A 16474-nucleotide genomic window follows, 5' to 3' on the forward strand; every position below is an offset into this window, starting at 1 on the left:
CTCTACAGCCTGATGAGAAGGGGCTGAAATGGTCTTTCAGCCCTTTTCTGCAATCCCGAATGGGTTGGTTCTCATGTGGCAAGTGATGTAATCTTTGAGGCTCCATGTAGGTGCTTTGCTTTCTGTTCTGTTTCTGCTCAAAGCCTGAACTCTGGGTTTGCCCAACTGTGGAGCAGGTCACTGACTTTCTCCCCGGAAGGGTGATGTCTAATCCTGGCTGGTAAGGGAACTGTGACACACATGTGTCTGCCGAAACTCCCTGTCCTTTGTGGGAGGAAACTGATCTCTGCCTGGAATGAAACCGCAGGAGAGCAAACAAACGTATAATAGATAGAACCAGGAAGAAAACAGCAATATAGCCTTGAGTGGAACCTGTTTTGTTTCAGTTAGAAAGAAGCTTTGGTTGGAAATATGTGTCCTATAGACTCAGGAGAAAGCCTGAAGGGGAATGGCGCAAGAACTTGTTTTCAAAAACTTAATAGTGCTTATCCACAAAACGGTGTACAGAGCACTGAAACGAAGCATGTGCGCGGGAAGAAGTTCTACTGTGGGAGTCCCTGCCTTCAGAAGTCATGGCTTTATAGATGTTAGTGCCCCATTTCTGGAAGGCCCCTCCCAGTTCGGCTTGATCAGTATCATCGTTTTAATCTTTTTGGTGCCAAGTCAAAAATGACTCTCAATGCTTGTTTGGGACTATGCTCTTACATGTGCTGCTCCTAGCTTTCTTATTTATTAAACATTTATAGATCACCTTGGAGCCCAAGGTGGCTCACAAAAACTATGAAACAATATTCATCAGCCCTGTGTGTGTTGTTTTCCCAGATTAATCTCTACTGCATTGAATTTTTTTTATGCAGAAAACTGGGAAAGGAATGGTAGTGTATAATTTGGGGAACCCATTTGCTGTGGGGCTTCCTGGGGGCAAAGCCTCCCTCTTTGTTTTCCCTGTTGAGAATATTGACTGTTTGTCTTCACTGTATTTATTATACGAATGTATCATTGGCTGCTTGGGGGGTTCCAGTATGTGGGCTGAAAGCCCAGATAGGCATAATTTTAGTAAATTAAAGCCTCTTGGGAGCAGATCCATTCAAGACACATATATATTGGAAGCTGAGATCCACAAGGTTTCATTTCCCTGCCTTATGGCTTCCAAATTCAGTATCTTCTTCTAGATCAGGGTTATCAAACGTAAGGTCCGTGGGTAGGATGTGCCCCCCCAAGCTCTTTATCTGCCCCTCCCTGGTATTAATTGGGCTCTCCCAGAGCTATCCTTTTAGCAGAGCTGCTGAGGCACTGGGGGAGAGAGAGAGAGAGAGGTGAAGGCATTAGAAAGCAAGGAATGCTACAGGGGAAGGGGCTGACCAAGAGGGGTGAGTGAATGAGATCCTGCCAAGGTGCTGGGAGAGCCCAATTATCATTTGCACCTTGGCGTACGGTAGACCCGCTTCTGCCAAGGTGTCGCTTCGTAGACCACCTCTGAGCTGCAAGGCGGCACTGAGGCAGAAGTGGCGTGTCTGAAAGGGTGGTCCATGTGATATTTGGGCTCTCCCAGTGTGATTGGACTCTCCCATCTCTTGAAAATATAATTTAGATTTGCATATATTTTCTGTCGTTTACAGCTAATCAGTTCCTATGTGAGAACAAAGTGCTTATTTCTGGCCAGCTTCTGCTTAATGACATCACTTCCTGCTGAATTATGTCATCTGTGGCCCATGACACCAATGTAAACTTTGGCCCTCCTGTGTGAAATGAGTTTGACATGGCTAGTACTTCTGGCAACTAGGTTTGGAATATAAGTGTAAATTAGGGATGCCGCCAAAGTATCTCGGAAATGGACTTGCCTTTCTCTGACATTGGTGATCCAAAGTCATTCTGAACTCTGCTTACCACCAGTTAAACTCAGTCTCCTGTCACAGAAATTGGGAAGTATGTCTCATTCTCACAGGTTTTAAACTGAAACTGTTTAAACACTGACCAACCTAATGGCCATGACCTCGCCTGTTGTTGTGGGGTGGGTGGGGTGGAGGGAAGTGCCCAAGGATAGAGCAGCATGAGGTTCCTGCCTCCCTTGTGCTTTAGTAAACAACACAACAAAAGAGTTGCAAATTTTGGCTATCCTGTTGCTGAAGACAAACATCTGGAGAGACAAGACCCTGCCTAGCTGAAACCCATTCAAAAGTAGCAATTGCCTATTTTTTGAGAGAGCAGCCCATTTAATCATTGGTGAGAGATCCCAAAAAATATTGATGATATGCCCCCCTGTATACCGGGGTACAGAAAACAGTTTTATTTTTTCAATGATTTCAGTGTTTTCAAAAAGTCAGAAGTGCAGAAAGCGCTATTATGTATTTTTTTTTAATTCAAAATTTACATTATAATTATTGCTTTGCAAGTGTACTAGGTAGGGGTCAAAGTCCTTTCACCCTGTGATGATTTGTTGTCTCTCATCTCTCATGTTCTGTGCGCAGTGCTCCATGGTTCTTAGTTGGCAACCTTCAGACTCAAAAGACTGTGGTATCACGCTCTGAATGGTAGTTCTGGCACAGCATCTAGTGTGACTGAAAAGGCCGATTCGGGAGTGACAATCCCTTCCACACTGGGAGCAAGTGCAGTCTGTCTCCCTGCCTGTGGGCCTTCCTTCTTTGCCTCTTTGCCTCAGTCTGTTGGCCAAGTGCCTCTTCAAACTGGAAGAGGCCATGCTGCACAGCCTGCCTCCAAGCGGGCTGCTCAGAGGCCAGGGTTTCCCACCTGTTGAGGTCCATTCCTAAGGCCTTCAGATCCCTCTTGCAGATGTCCGTGTATCGCAGCTGTGGTCTACCTGTAGGGCACTTTTCTTGCACGAGTTCTCCATAGAGGAGATCCTTTGGGATCCGGCCATCATCTATTCTCACAACATAACCTAGCCAACACAGGCGTCCATGGTTCAATCAACAAATAAACAGCACATGAGATTGGCCAGTTACCAGAGGCATCCAGAATGATATCATGTGGGCAGCTTTTTAACCTCCCACATGACAGTTCCCAACATGCTTGCATGGTGGGTGCAAAAACAGATGTGCTAGAATTGAGTTTTGCTTTATGTTGATTCATTTTGAGTTGGAACACCACAATGACATTGTCAGTTTTTTCACCCTCCTTCTTCCCTCTGATGTCACTTGGATGAATGGAGAATCACTTCAAGGCAAGGCTCAGCTAGCTCACCCATTGCTCTAGTATCAATGAGTGCTAATGGCTGTCTTGGCTGAAGGAAGGGTTCCCTTTCTCTTTTGCATGGCTCTCTTAAGTAATGATCGCTTTAAGCTAAGAATCTTTAAATCTTCAGGGGCCAGTTGAAGTAATGATTTTGAAGTGATAAGCTCTGTGTATTAGCTGGAGTTCAGGCACCTGGTATCTGTCCTGTCCTGCCTATGGGTAGTGATTCATGATGACAAATGACCAGTGTCTTGGTTAAGGAAAACTCTGCTTCAGCAGTTTGCAGAGGCTGTGGCTGCAAATCTGGGCTGCTGTTCCAGCCCAGAATATTCCAGCCCAGTTTGTTTCTGGAATGGCTTTTCCCCCTGAAAGGCAGGAGAACAAAGAAACCAAACCAGCTTAACCGGATGACAGGACTAACTGCTTGCTCCTGAACAAAGCTGTTGCCAAGCATGGGGGATGTTTAACTGGAAGGCATGGCAATGTGGATTTAAGGGAGATGGCTTGAATAAATGTGGTTGGGTAGCATTGGGGGAGTGAAATCCCCCAAGCCGTCGTGCCTGGCTTTTCCTCTGTGTGCCTCTTTGTCCCATCTGGTTCTGCTCTCCTCCCCAGATCCTGGCTCTGCGGCGGCGGTCACCGTGCTGAACCCCTTCAACGTGGTCATCCTATTTCAGCCTGTGACTCTGCAGTGCAACTTCCAGATCACGACCACCCAGCCTCCCATCATCACGTGGAAGTACAAATCTTTCTGCCGGAGCCGCCTGGAGGATGCCTTCAACCCGAACAGCCTCAACAGCCAGGTCACAAGCCAGCTGCAGCAGGCCAACCCTGGCTACAACCCCTATGTGGACTGTCTTGATAACTCCAGGACTGTACGGGTAGTGGCTATCAAGCAAGGCAACACTGTGAGCCTTGGTGACTTCTACCAGGGCCGTCGCATCACTGTCACCAATAGTGAGTATGCAGCGGCCAGTGGGCTCGTAATCTGCCCTTGACCAGGCTTTACAAGGGGTGGTGCATCTCTGAGAAGTCACTAATGGTTAGTGTAGGCAAGTGGGTGTGTAAATTTTTTTTTTGTTTGGTGATTTTTATGGACTTGTTTGCAAGACGAAGCTAATTTTCTATGAACACTCTCAGAGCTTTCCTTAAATGCTGAATATTGCATTCTTTACCTTTTACCTTCAGCTAACCCTGTAATTAGGATAACTTTTACCTGTGTCTAAACTACTAGTGCACAACAAATGGGTTTCTGTCTAGCCGTGACCGTGAAATCCTGGGCAGCAAGTGGGCATTGCTTGCCCCTGAATTAGCCTTTTACAGCTTCAGGTTGGGTCAGATGAAGAAGTCCTCTTTTCCAAAGCCCTCTAGAAATACTCGCTTAGATGTGAGGTGCCTCTGAACAGAACTGGTTGGATGGTAGGCTTGGCAAGCAAGCCTGGTAGGAGGACCAAGCTAATATTATTGGTTGCATTCCATTGCATGTGAACGATTAGGTGATGAAATTGAACCACCATTCCCCGATGGAGAAACTGAAGCATCAGGGAGTGATGGAAACTGATCACACCCAGTGGTTCTTGGCTGAGAGAGGAATTCTGACTTTTCCCTGTCACTTTTCCCTGCTGCAGATAGTTCAGTCTCCTGGGTTCTAGAGATCAAGCCTGCCTCAAGTGGTGCGATCTGCAGATTTCAAAGGTGGTATGAAAATTTACAGGGAAAATTGATCTTGGAGGAAGGATCTTGTCTAGCCCAATTTCTCCTTTCCTTTCTCTCCCCCCCCCCCCCCACTGCCCTGGCAGTCCTTTCAGTGGTGAAGGGGTCACATCACCAGATGGGGTTTGGATAATTTGTGTGGAAGAACACAAGGTTGCTGCCCTTCGTAGAGACTCTGCTTTGCCCAGTTAGACCCCTGGGATGTCTGCATTCACATATTTCCCCTTAATTTAGGTAGTGATGATTTGGATCACTCCAATGTTGGGTTCCCTCCCTGGTATTTGGTGAAACCCTCAGGGCTATTTTTCCTGGGAAGGATGAGGCATACTAACTTCTGTGTCAGAGATGCTCCACTGAGGGCACAATCCTAACCAGGTCTACTCAGAAGTAAGTCCTATTTTGTTCAGTGGGGCTTATTCTCAGGAAAGTGTGGTTAGGATTGCAGCCTGTGTCTTCTAAAAGGAAAATTGAGCTGTGTTGTATTTACTGTCTCTGTGTGTATTGAGATTCTGCTGTGGTAAAGGTAGGATTAATGAATGGTGTTCTGGCTGATCAGACTGTAAGGAAAATGTTCTGGTTTGGATCCACCAGTTCAGACAAGAAACTCAACTGATGCAGCAAGTTTTATCTCCAACTTGCTGTGGAGCTTTGATTATTTACCCAGCTGTAGACAGGATAAAGCCACTACTGGCAGGTTAAAGGAGTGTTTGAGCTGGCACAGTGGGGAGGGCTGGAAAGCTGTTTATAATTGATCTTGTATTGAATTGTAAAATGAAACGAAGTTGGTCTTTTGGAGCCAGTACTGCTTAGGTTTCATAGCTTCAAACCAGCACCTTAGATGGAGCCCCTGTCCCGGTTCCAAATCTCAATGATGCTATCCATTGGAACCCTTCTTGTTGCCATTCCTAGGAGCTGGTAAAAATGGGGTAATGCTGTAGTTGCCATCGACTTTTGAAAGCAGTAAGCATTGGGCCAAATGATGGTTGAATGAAAAGGTCAAGGGCTGTCACCTGGCCTAAGAAATCTTAATTGATTGAATTTATGTCCCAGTTTTTCTCCCCGAAGGGCATTCAAAGTGACTTAAGAGCATGAAATATGAAAAACAATATAAAAATTAAAATCCAGATGCAGGGATAGTGGAGGAGGATGGTAACTTTAGCAGCACAAAAGCAATACAATATTCTGGTACCCAAAGGACGGATTTTGAGTTTTCTTTCTGTTTGCAATAGAACAGATGAAATTGAATTTGCCTGCAGCTGAGGCAAAAACTTAATAGATCTAAAGACAGAGAGCACATTTTGTTAGTGAGTGAGCTGGTGCCATCTTGGAGACATTTCCCCTTTGCTCTTGCATGGGAGGGGATGCTCTTAACATGGTGCTTGCCATCACTTAAAAATGTTGATATGTGACTGATGCACTGTCTTTCGGTGATCAAAATGTTCTTAATTCAACATATGTCACTAAGGCTGCAGCCTGAAACATGCATATTAGGTAATCTGCCCCAGTGGATGCGGGGGGGGGGGTACTTCTGTGTAAGCATGCAAAGAATGTGCTGTAAACATTGGTTCCACCAGGGCTGCAAATAGAGCCACTCCTCAACCTTCCTTTTCTTGCTCTGTATATACTGCTGTTGCAAGCCCCAGAATCCACCTCTGCTAAACTTTGTGTGTACTAATTCAGTTCTTTAAAGAGATAGAAGGGGGAAAAAAAAACTCCTGATGGCAGCAAGGATTTGAGGGGAGAGGCAAAACAAATGTTCTGGGAGGTCAAAAGTCCATGGCGAAACCTCAGGTCCTGTGATAACATGTTTCAAGCCCAGATCTCCAGACTCAAAAAGCGTTACAGGCTGTTCTCTCTCTTTGGCCTCCCCTCAAACCCGCAGAGATATTAATATAATAGTGGGAGATTTTCTCCCATGTTCCAGGATGATCTGACTCATGTTGTGAGCTTCCCCCCCCCCCCAGTTTTGCCCACGTGCAATGCTTTCTGGTTATAAGCTTCACATGGTTCCCTTCTACCACTGCCCAGTGGATTTGGGTGTGACGCTTGCTTGACATTGCAACCAGCAGTTAAAACGTGACTTAATTATATCCTTGAAACACAGTATCCATTCTCACATCACTTTCTAACCGTCTGATTGCACTTCCGGCAGGCAGTCTCAAAAGGGACAGTGTATAACCTTTGGACAACTCTGGGGCTGATGTTTGGATTGTGAAACCAGCCCACTTAGGAATGCGCTTTGGTGTTGCTGAATATGAGTGTTGGCACACAGACAGGCACCTGGCAGCTTGTGAGTTGTACATAATACTCTGAACTACTGTGATTTGCCTCCCTACAAATGTATATGTCCAAGTCGAGTTTAACTTTTTGTCTGCAGTTTCATCTGGTTGTAAGGAGGACTGTTTTCAAAACCCTACAAAAATCAGAAGAAATCTGTGCTGTTGTGGCTTTCATATGCAATGGCCTGGCAATGCCTGTGCACATGTTCTCCATCTATAGGGTGCACTAATATCGAATACATTTAATGGAATGAGATGGTGGAGTTGTAAGCTTCTTAAATGGATTGTGACAGCAGACGAGGGGTGGCACTTATAAACTTTCCCTGCATTTAATGATGATGCAAGTAGAACACTGACATGCAAAGAAATAGGCATATATGCCTTATATGCTCAGCTGCAGTCTTTCTCCCTGATATGCTAGTTTTCTGCTTGCAGATATTTTTTGTTTTGTATAGGGAAATAAGAAATATTTTATCTCCCTCCCCTCCACCCCACAGTCACTTTAGTGCAATCTGTAGTGGTACAGTCCAGCTGTTCTCAACCTCTAGTTTCAGCCCACACCCTAGTCAAACAAGGATACAACACAGATAAAACAAAACCTTTTATTTCAGTTTTCAATCTATGGCCTCCTTTAGATGTGCCAGGACGCCAACAGATCCTGTTGAAAATGGCTAGTATCGTCCATTCTGCCACCTCAAGCTCCCACTTGTGGAGATGGGACCTGAATCTCTCATAGCTTGGTAATCAAGCCAGGTTTATTTTTCAGAAATAGAACCTGGTCACATCTGAAAGACTTGAGATGTGTAGAATTCTCTTCCTTGGACTGCTGTCTGGAGAAACATATGGCTCTGAGTCTACTATGCTATTGGAACAGGATCTACATGGCACTAAAGGCAGGAATGAGGAAATTGGTGTTTTTAGCAGAGTGTCAAATCAGACGTATAATTTGAACTGGAAGGCTGTAGCTAATTAGCATGTCCTGTAAGGAATTGCCGGTTCAGTACATTTTAAATCATTGTGTCAGATGTCAAACTTCATTGTGTTGAATTTATGGTGGGCTCAGATGCTCATTTGAAAGTAGTCAGAACTTGGTTATTTGGGATACGGGGAAGTCATCTTCCTGATGTTAAGTTCTTTCGTGAGCAGCAACTGTTACCCTGCATATGCCCGATCTCATCTGATCTTAGAAGCTAAGCAGGGTCAGGCCTGGTTAGTACTTGGATGGGAGACCGCCTGGGAATATCGGGTGCTGTAGGCTTATACCATAGTCTTTCGAGACTGAAGGTTGTCAACCATAAGTTCTCTCGTACACAGGTTTGAAATGAACATCAAGGTGACCAGCTGTCATAACCTCAAAAGAGGACAAGGCACCCCAAAATGTAGGGCATCCAAGAAAAAAATAGGACAAGACAAAGACAAAAATAGGACAAGACAAAGCTAGAAATGAACAGGTTTGAAATGAACATCAAGGTGACTAGCTGTCATAACCGCAAAAGAGGACAAGGCACCCCAAAATGTAGGGTATCCAAGAAAAAAATAGGACAAGACAAAGACAAAAATAGGACAAGACAAAAGCTAGCAACACTTGTGTCTTAATTTCATGTGGTTAAACACTACTTCTTACAGTTAAATTTAAAACTACTGTATATCACATATAATTTAGTACATATAATTTATTAATTACAAAGAGGCTATGCGTTGCCTGCAGGGGCCCACTCACAGGGAAAAGGAGGACACTTCAGTTCTTTTCCAGGGCACAAGGTTTAAAAAAGAGGACATGCCTTGGAAAAAGAGGGCATCTGGTCACCCTGAATGAACAGCCATTAACAAATTCTTTCTTCTTTTCCATGGTCATACCATAGTCTTTCGAGACTGAAGGTTGCCAACAACAACAACATAACTCCTTGAGTGTCCATGAGTTGAGGGTGAACCCTTCCTCATCAGCCTTTGTGATGCCATAGACCAGAGGTGTCAAACTCCTTTCATGTAGTAGCATGGTTCCTGCTAGGGGCCGGAAGTGACATTGTTAATCAGAGGGTTACATCATTAAGCACATGATGGCCAGAAATAAATAATACTTTGTTCTCATATATAAACTCATTAGCTGCAAATGACAGAGGAGAAAATGTGCAAATCTTGTTTGTAATATTAGGGCGAGCCCAATTATGCTGGAAGAACCCAACTATAATGGGGGTTGGATAAATTGCTTCTGGGGGCTGCATCTGGTTTGCCTGCCTTATATGTTTGACACCACTGCCATAGACAGTGTTGTAGGCTTTCTGGAAAATCTTGAGACTATCCAGATCTTAGTTGATTCAAGTCAACCAATGTTAGTTTATGAGTTCTTTTTTTTTCAAATGGGTCAATAGAGGCAGTACTGGTTGAATCAGCTTGCAGCCATTGTGTAGCCATTGCTGCAATATATTAACTGTGCTGAAAGGAGGTGTACAACTAGGTTGCCTTTGCCACTTGTAAATGTCAGTACCTCTGCTGTCTTGCAGGAGAGAATGTTTCTGGGCAAGGAACCCCATTTTTTTTTTCCTCCTAGGATTTCCAGTTAGCCTAGTGCTAATTTGACCCCTGACTAAATAGGGTGGAACTTACACAAGAGGAGCACGTTTCATATTGGGCGGGGGTGACGGGAGTAGTGTTTTGCTGAGGTTGTTCAGTTTTGATGATTTGACCTGCCCAACTAATGGCTGCGTAACTAGACCCATCCTGAAACCCTAGGGCAATGAACAAACCCAAATTAACCCTTCCCACACACTTCCTCTTCCCCCACACACCCCACTGAGTCCTCCTTCCCTTCTTTTTACAACCCCTAATGTTGTCTCTCACCCAGCCTTGCATTTGGTTTCTGGATCACCAAGTCTGTCTTCCTCTCTGAATGGCTAGTGCATGGCAAGATGTGGTGACTGAGAATCTTTGGCAGGCTCAATATGGCCAGCCTGATAGCTTCATCCCTTTCCATAGATCTCCTCCTCCTCCCCTTTCCATAGATCTCCTCCTCCTCCAGCTTCATGACCTTGCCCAGAGAAATCCATGCAGCTCACAAAGGTCCCTCAAGCAGCCCCTCAGTGGTGGCATCCAATGCCATGTTCTCATAAACAAGTACAGCAATCAATACCTTGCACTTCCATCTGGGTGGGGGAGAGAGCATGGGTGAATGGGAAAGCATAACCTTATTGCAAATTTATTTTGGTCAGAGAAAAATAAGAATATACACATCATGCCTCGTTATCCACTGGGGTTCCATTCTGGAACACCCAGTGGATAAAATCAATCAGTGGATACCAAATCATTGGAAAAATAGCTTTAAAGACCCACTTCCAGGTTTCTTGCTCCTCTATTTTTGACCCAGAATGCATTGGCATAGATGCTGTACCACATTCAGCTACTAGATGAGATGAATAATGGAATCTAATGGAATGAAATTATAATTAACAGAACGAAGGTAGGAAATTGGATTTTGGTGCTTTTCCCCCCTTGTTACAAGGCATATAAAGGTGGCCTTTGGTATCAGTGGTGAGTCGAATCAGTGGATACCAAATTGATGGATACCAGGGTCCCACCTGTATAGCACATGCAGAAGTGTGCACAGTGAAAGTAAACAGAAATAAACACAAGAACATTGGTGATCATTGTGAAAGGTTGGATGAAATCAGATGGAAGAGGAAAGCACGTGGATGAAATTTGAAATGTGGTGGTGATTGAAAATGGTTGAAATGCCAGATGCAAGGGAGGGCACCAGGATGCAGGTCTCTTGTTATCTGGTGTGCTCCCTGGGGCATTTGGTGGGGCATTTGTGAGATACAGGAAATTGGACTAGATGGGCCTATGGCCTGATCCAGTGGGGCTGTTCTTATGTTCTTATGAATTAGCAAAGTGATGCAGGTGAAGGTGTTGCTGTGCTTTGCACACTGCTAGCTCTCTTGTCTGTCACCTCTCCTCTCCTCCACGGAAAGAGCAAATAGCAGCCAGAGCAGCCTTTCTGAGTAATCCCTAGTCTGTTCCCCAACAGGGTGTGGCAGCTGGCCTCAACTCTGGCAGTTCTTCGTATTAATCTCTGACAACTCACCTTTCTCCAGTTGAGAGATGGCGTGGTATTGCTGCATGTTTTCGTGCTGCAAAGCTGTGATGATCTTTTAAAGATAATTCAGGCTCGAGTGAGGCTTCCGCTTTTCCTTCATCCTGCTTTCTGAGCCAGACAGAGAATCCAGAAGTTCAGGTTTTTAAACCATATCTAGAAATCTAGGGAAGCTGCCTCTTCCTGAGTCAAACTATCAGTCCATCTAGCTCAGTATTGTCAACACTGATGGGGAGCAGCTTTCGGGTAGGGAGGCCCTTTTCCTAGCCTAACCTGTGGACATCGGGAAAGGGATCGAACCTGAGACCTCTTGCATCCAGAGCAGGTGGGCTTGCATCACTTCCTCTAATGGCAGCAAAGATTGAACACTGACTGAGGGCCCACCTGGCTGTAACAATCCCTGAATCTTCTGTAACAGCGCTCAAAGTCCCATCAAAGATGGAGGACCATAGAACAGCCCAGTGCAGGGTTTTTTCCCCAATGCATCCAGTAGCCTGGTGCCTGTGCAGAATAGAACATTAAAAAATAGCAACATGTGTGCCTTGAAGAATGCTCGGCTATCAGGGTGAACAGATGAAGATACCTTGCAGGGTCTCTCAAACTGTGGGTCACAACCCACTTGAAGTCCTCCAACTCATCTTTGCATCTGGTTGGCTCCAAAGTGGAGCCCTCCAGATGCAGTTGGAGGCCACACCAAGTCTCCAGAAGCAACTGGAAGTGCAAAGTCACTTCTGGGTCCATGAACGTGTGGCTTCGGTTGCTTCCAGAACCTTCTGAGGTCTGCAGAGGCCTGGAGCCAGAGGAGGAGGTGGGTCGCGGCTCCCTCCACCATGTAACAGGTGGGTTGAGCAAGGGAGTAGAAGTCTGAGAACCCCTGTTTAATAATATCTGAATCAGACCAGTGAGCCAGTTACAGTCTCTACTGACGGTAGGCGATTTTTAATGGTCTCAGACAGATCTTTCACAGCCCCTGGTCAAATCCGCAGGTTCCAGATTAGCTGATAAAGAAGACTTGGAGAAGGGTGATTTTTGGTGGGAAAGCAGGGAGCGGATTAATCCTTATTTTGGTGGCTTCGGAGTTTGGCTCTGTTTAAAACACCTTCTTTTTAAAGTCGTGACTAGTTTGGCTCTTGGTTCCAAGCCCTGCTGAGTCCACTTGAACTTCCTTCCAAATAAGTGTTGGGTCTGCAGCCTTCCTGCACAACCCTATACATACTGTCGTAAGCCTCACCATGTTCGAAGGAGCTTACTCCCATGTAAATGTGCTTAAAACTGCAGTTTAACCCAACTAGCGTTTAGAGAGAAAAATGGGGGAAAAAGACTTTAAAATTGGTGTTGGTGTCCGGGGACACGCTGAATTAAGGGCACATTTTTGGGTTCATTGTAAGGCAATTTTTGTTGGGGTGTGCCCCGTAATAGGGAACAAAAAAGAAAACGTCGCAAGAAGGAAAAGGGCATCTCCCATGAGTGGTAGCTTTTGTTTCTATTAAATGTCAAGCAACTCCCACTTCTTTCACTATCTCAAAAAGGCATCTGTATTGAGGGCCTATATGTAAAATGCATATTTTGACATATGCACATTCATTTCAATAAATTAAAAAAGCAGGTAACTTCACAACTGCTTTGCTGGTGTCTCTTTGTGTCAAAGCAGCAGTCTTGTACTTTTCCTGGGATGCTCATAGATTCCCAGTATGCAGTATTACTAGAGGTGCTTGAAAACGGTGTTATTTATTTTAGTCAGAAGTAAGCCAGCTGTGTTCAGTAAGACTTTGTCTAGAATCCTATCTTACTGGAAGCAAACGCTTCTAACCATTTCATATGCAGTCAATCCTCGCTACCCATGGATTCGCTTATCTGCGTGGAGCGGGAGCGCCACTTAACTTCATGCTGTTGTCTGAATGTTCTCGGCTATCTGTGGCTGCTGCCTCTGCATGCATTCGAAAGCCCTCTGCAAGCAATCTGAAGCTATGTGCTGCAGCCATTTTCAGCCCTATCCACCCCATGTTCTCACATAGCAGTTCATTAGCTGCAAATGACAGAAGAGAAAATGTGCAAATCTTATTTTCAGGAGACCAATTATCAAGTTGGGAGAGCCAAATTATAATGGAGGCTGGAGAAATAGCTTACGGGGGCTGCAATCGACCCGCAGGCCTTATGTTTGACACCCCTGAACTAGAGAAGAAGACTCTGTTTTCTTCCAGATCAAAATATTACAGCTTCAGTGCTGGGAAGATGAGAGAAATGTAACCAGAGGCACACACTATGCCTTACAAATGAACATGTTTATTACTCTTTTGTCCAGGAATTGATGCCTACTCTTCACATTGGTGCTTACACGTTGTCTTCTCTGTGTTTCTTTTTCTGTCCCTCTGCACCCATCTAGATGCTGACCTCAGTATCGAGCAGACGGCTTGGGGGGACAGTGGTGTGTACTACTGCACTGTGGCATCCGTTCAAGACTTTTCAGGCAACAACGAAGCCTACGCCGAGCTCATTGTGTTGGGTAAGTTGTGAGCCTCCTGCTGTATGCAAGCATCTCCCAAGGTAGCAATCCAGATGGATTAATTGTAGGCTTCAGGAGCCTTTTTGCAAGAGAGGATGCTCTCTTGCTCAGTTTAGTTGGTTTAATTAAAAACCAAACACTAGTCTAGCTAAGCTGACAGGGTTGATCATCCAAAGGTGTTGGTTGGCCCTGCAAGATGGCAGACTGCGTGTGCTTTTTGTCTCTACAGTTATGGCCCCCAGGTCCTGCCTGTTTTGCTAGACTAGATCTTGGGGCGGGTGTCAAAGGTTGGCCGAGTGGGACACTGGCCAGAGGACCAACTAGCTGGGTGAACTCTCGAGCCTCAGTACCAGTGGCGCTTGGTATTGCCCAGTGAAACCAGTGCAGGTCTCTTTCCTAAGGCTCAACAATCCTCTGCTGACACTGTCTGGCCTTTTTCTCTCTCCCATAGCAGAATGCAAGGAGTACACTTTATATATGGCAGGTGGGAGGATGATATTAGTGCTCACTCGTGGCTGTTTTGATCTTGTAAGAAGAGAATTAGCATATCTTGGAGAGGGCTGATCTAGCCCTTTGTGGTACTGCTGTGCTAGCTTTTTACTTGCAAGGTTGAGTTTTTCTCTCCAAACATTTTTTTTTAGTGATTGTCACCTGTGGTAGATTCCATTTTCCTACCTGGTTTTGTTGGATTCCAGTCTGAGATAGATATCTATATTTCTCTTTGCTGCACTCTGCTCCCTGTCCTAGACTCAACTACTTTCAGGCACGTCACTGATGCTGTTTGTTGGCCAGCCATATTGGTAGTCCCTCTGCCTTCCACCCCAAGCTTCTTATTTTGCTCGATATGCACAGTGCCACATCCAGGTGTTCTGTATTCCACTGTAGCAATTAAAGTTTGCAAACAAGCATGTCTGTGCTCTAGGTGGGAACAAAGCAGAGCTCTCTGGTCTGCAGCCAGGGAGGAGGGGAGGGGCTGATCTTTGTTTTCTTTGTAGACAGTACACCACTCTTTCTTGGCAGCAGAAGCACTAGATCTAAGTGGATGTGGGGATAGAGGGCTGGCTTTTGAAGACTTCCCTCTTTAACGGTCAGCACAAAAGGTCCTATTTACCCCTCCCCCCAAGCTGTGTCTTGTGCACTGCTTTAACAAAAAGGAAAAAGTCCAAGTTTGAATCCTTTGAGCTAAGCAAACTGACGTGCATTGGTTTGGTTTTCATAGTTTTGCTAATTGTATAGAAAGGCGGAGATCTATCCTGGACCCTGAAGCTTTGGCAGTTTTACTTGTACCCCACTCCAGCCCATGCACTTAGCAGCTTACATCATTTTTCTCACTGTTAAGACTCCTGGACTCACAGGGCTCTGTTTTTGCTTCTGGGGAACCTAGGGGGTGAACCTTGGACCTCCTCCATGCAGTCTGTGCTATTTTGCTCACCGTGGTCCCGTCACCAACATAGCTCAGTGGTAAGAGCACCCCCATTGGCTTTGTCCTTTGCAGCTCCAGCTAAGATCATCTCGGGTAGCAGAGGTGGGAGAGAAGATCACCTGAGACCTTGAAGGCCCTGCTGCCAGACGTAGTAGTTGTTCCCTGGCTAGATTAAGCTGCCTTCTAGATAATACAGGTTTTGGCAGAATGATTACAGGCTTGCCTTTAATGGCCATCCCTCTCTTGGCCTCTTTTGTGGCACAGATGAACTGGAAATAGTGGAGTCGGAGAATTGAAAGGAGTCTTCAAGGACATCTAGTGGAAAATCCTAATTCAGTCATCAGGAAATGATGACAAACTCAAACAGAAGGGTGGCACCAAAATTCTGGCTGCACCAAAGAGCCCTATGCAAGGACTGTTTGCAAAGGAGATTGTAGTGAGGGTGGTAGACCAAGGTTGACAGAACTAAGTGGCTCAAGTGATAGTAGGCCTAGCATCACACAGAAGGTCAGTGGAAGTTCTAGCAATGAGGCTTGGTTCTGTGTTTTCCCCTGTAATAATGATGCACTTCTAAACAGCCACCGGGTAGATGAGGCTCGTCAGCCTGGTAAGGCAGCTCATCTGAGAGAAGGAAAACTCTGATCCCAAACCTCCACTGCCTTGTGGCTACATCCAGTTATGGAAAAGGCTTCAGGATACAACCTTGAGGCAAAATCCGGAGCCGGAGTCCCTGAGGCAGTTTGTGGCTGTATACAGTCACGTTCTGGCAACTCCTGCAATGCCGCTGGAACCAACCGTATTGGCTTCTGCCTTTCCATTGGACCATTTCAGTGACGTAGAGAGGGAGGATTTGCTGCATGGGTAACAGTCTATCCTCCATACCTACTTTACCCAGGCTTCGCGCACTGGAGAGGACACTCTGTTCCAGAACCACCATTCAGAGCGTGATACCATAGTCTTCCGAGAATGAAGGATGCCAACAACAAATGATGCACTTAGATGGTGCCCTGTAGCAAAGTATAATATGCTCGCACTTTTCTTCTGAGTTGCTGTTAGGTTCCTTTTAGGAATGGAGAATAAGGAGATGCAAGTATCTTTGGGGGCCTTGTTATGAGAATGTCGATAGCTTTTCATTCATGGATTGTAGTGGGTATGCTTGCCCAGTCTCGAATGTCTGGGTGTGTCATGTGCCTAGGCAGTCCACAAAGTGAGGTGGCAGCCAGTAGCTTGGAAGGCTTTGAGAAATGGATTGGGCAGATTTCACAGAGGGGGCTAGT

At 45.4% G+C, this 16474-nt stretch overlaps 1 protein-coding gene and 1 pseudogene across 5 annotated transcripts in view; both read left to right on the top strand.

The window, feature by feature from the left end:
- The window catches only part of LSR (lipolysis stimulated lipoprotein receptor), a 31916-nt gene that overhangs the window by 2308 nt on the left and 13134 nt on the right, over window positions 1–16474 (top strand). For all 5 annotated transcript variants that reach the window (XM_066638567.1, XM_066638568.1, XM_066638571.1 and 2 more), the window contains exons 2-3: window positions 3808–4149; window positions 13655–13774. In XM_066638567.1, coding sequence (XP_066494664.1) covers window positions 3808–4149; window positions 13655–13774 — 462 coding nt within the window. The remainder of the gene's footprint in view (window positions 1–3807; window positions 4150–13654; window positions 13775–16474) is intronic.
- Window positions 8323–8442, top strand: LOC136661898 (5S ribosomal RNA; annotated as a pseudogene).

The sequence above is a fragment of the Tiliqua scincoides genome, chromosome 10 (assembly GCF_035046505.1).
Source record: "Tiliqua scincoides isolate rTilSci1 chromosome 10, rTilSci1.hap2, whole genome shotgun sequence".
In the NCBI taxonomy this organism is placed as follows: Eukaryota; Metazoa; Chordata; class Lepidosauria; order Squamata; family Scincidae; genus Tiliqua; species Tiliqua scincoides.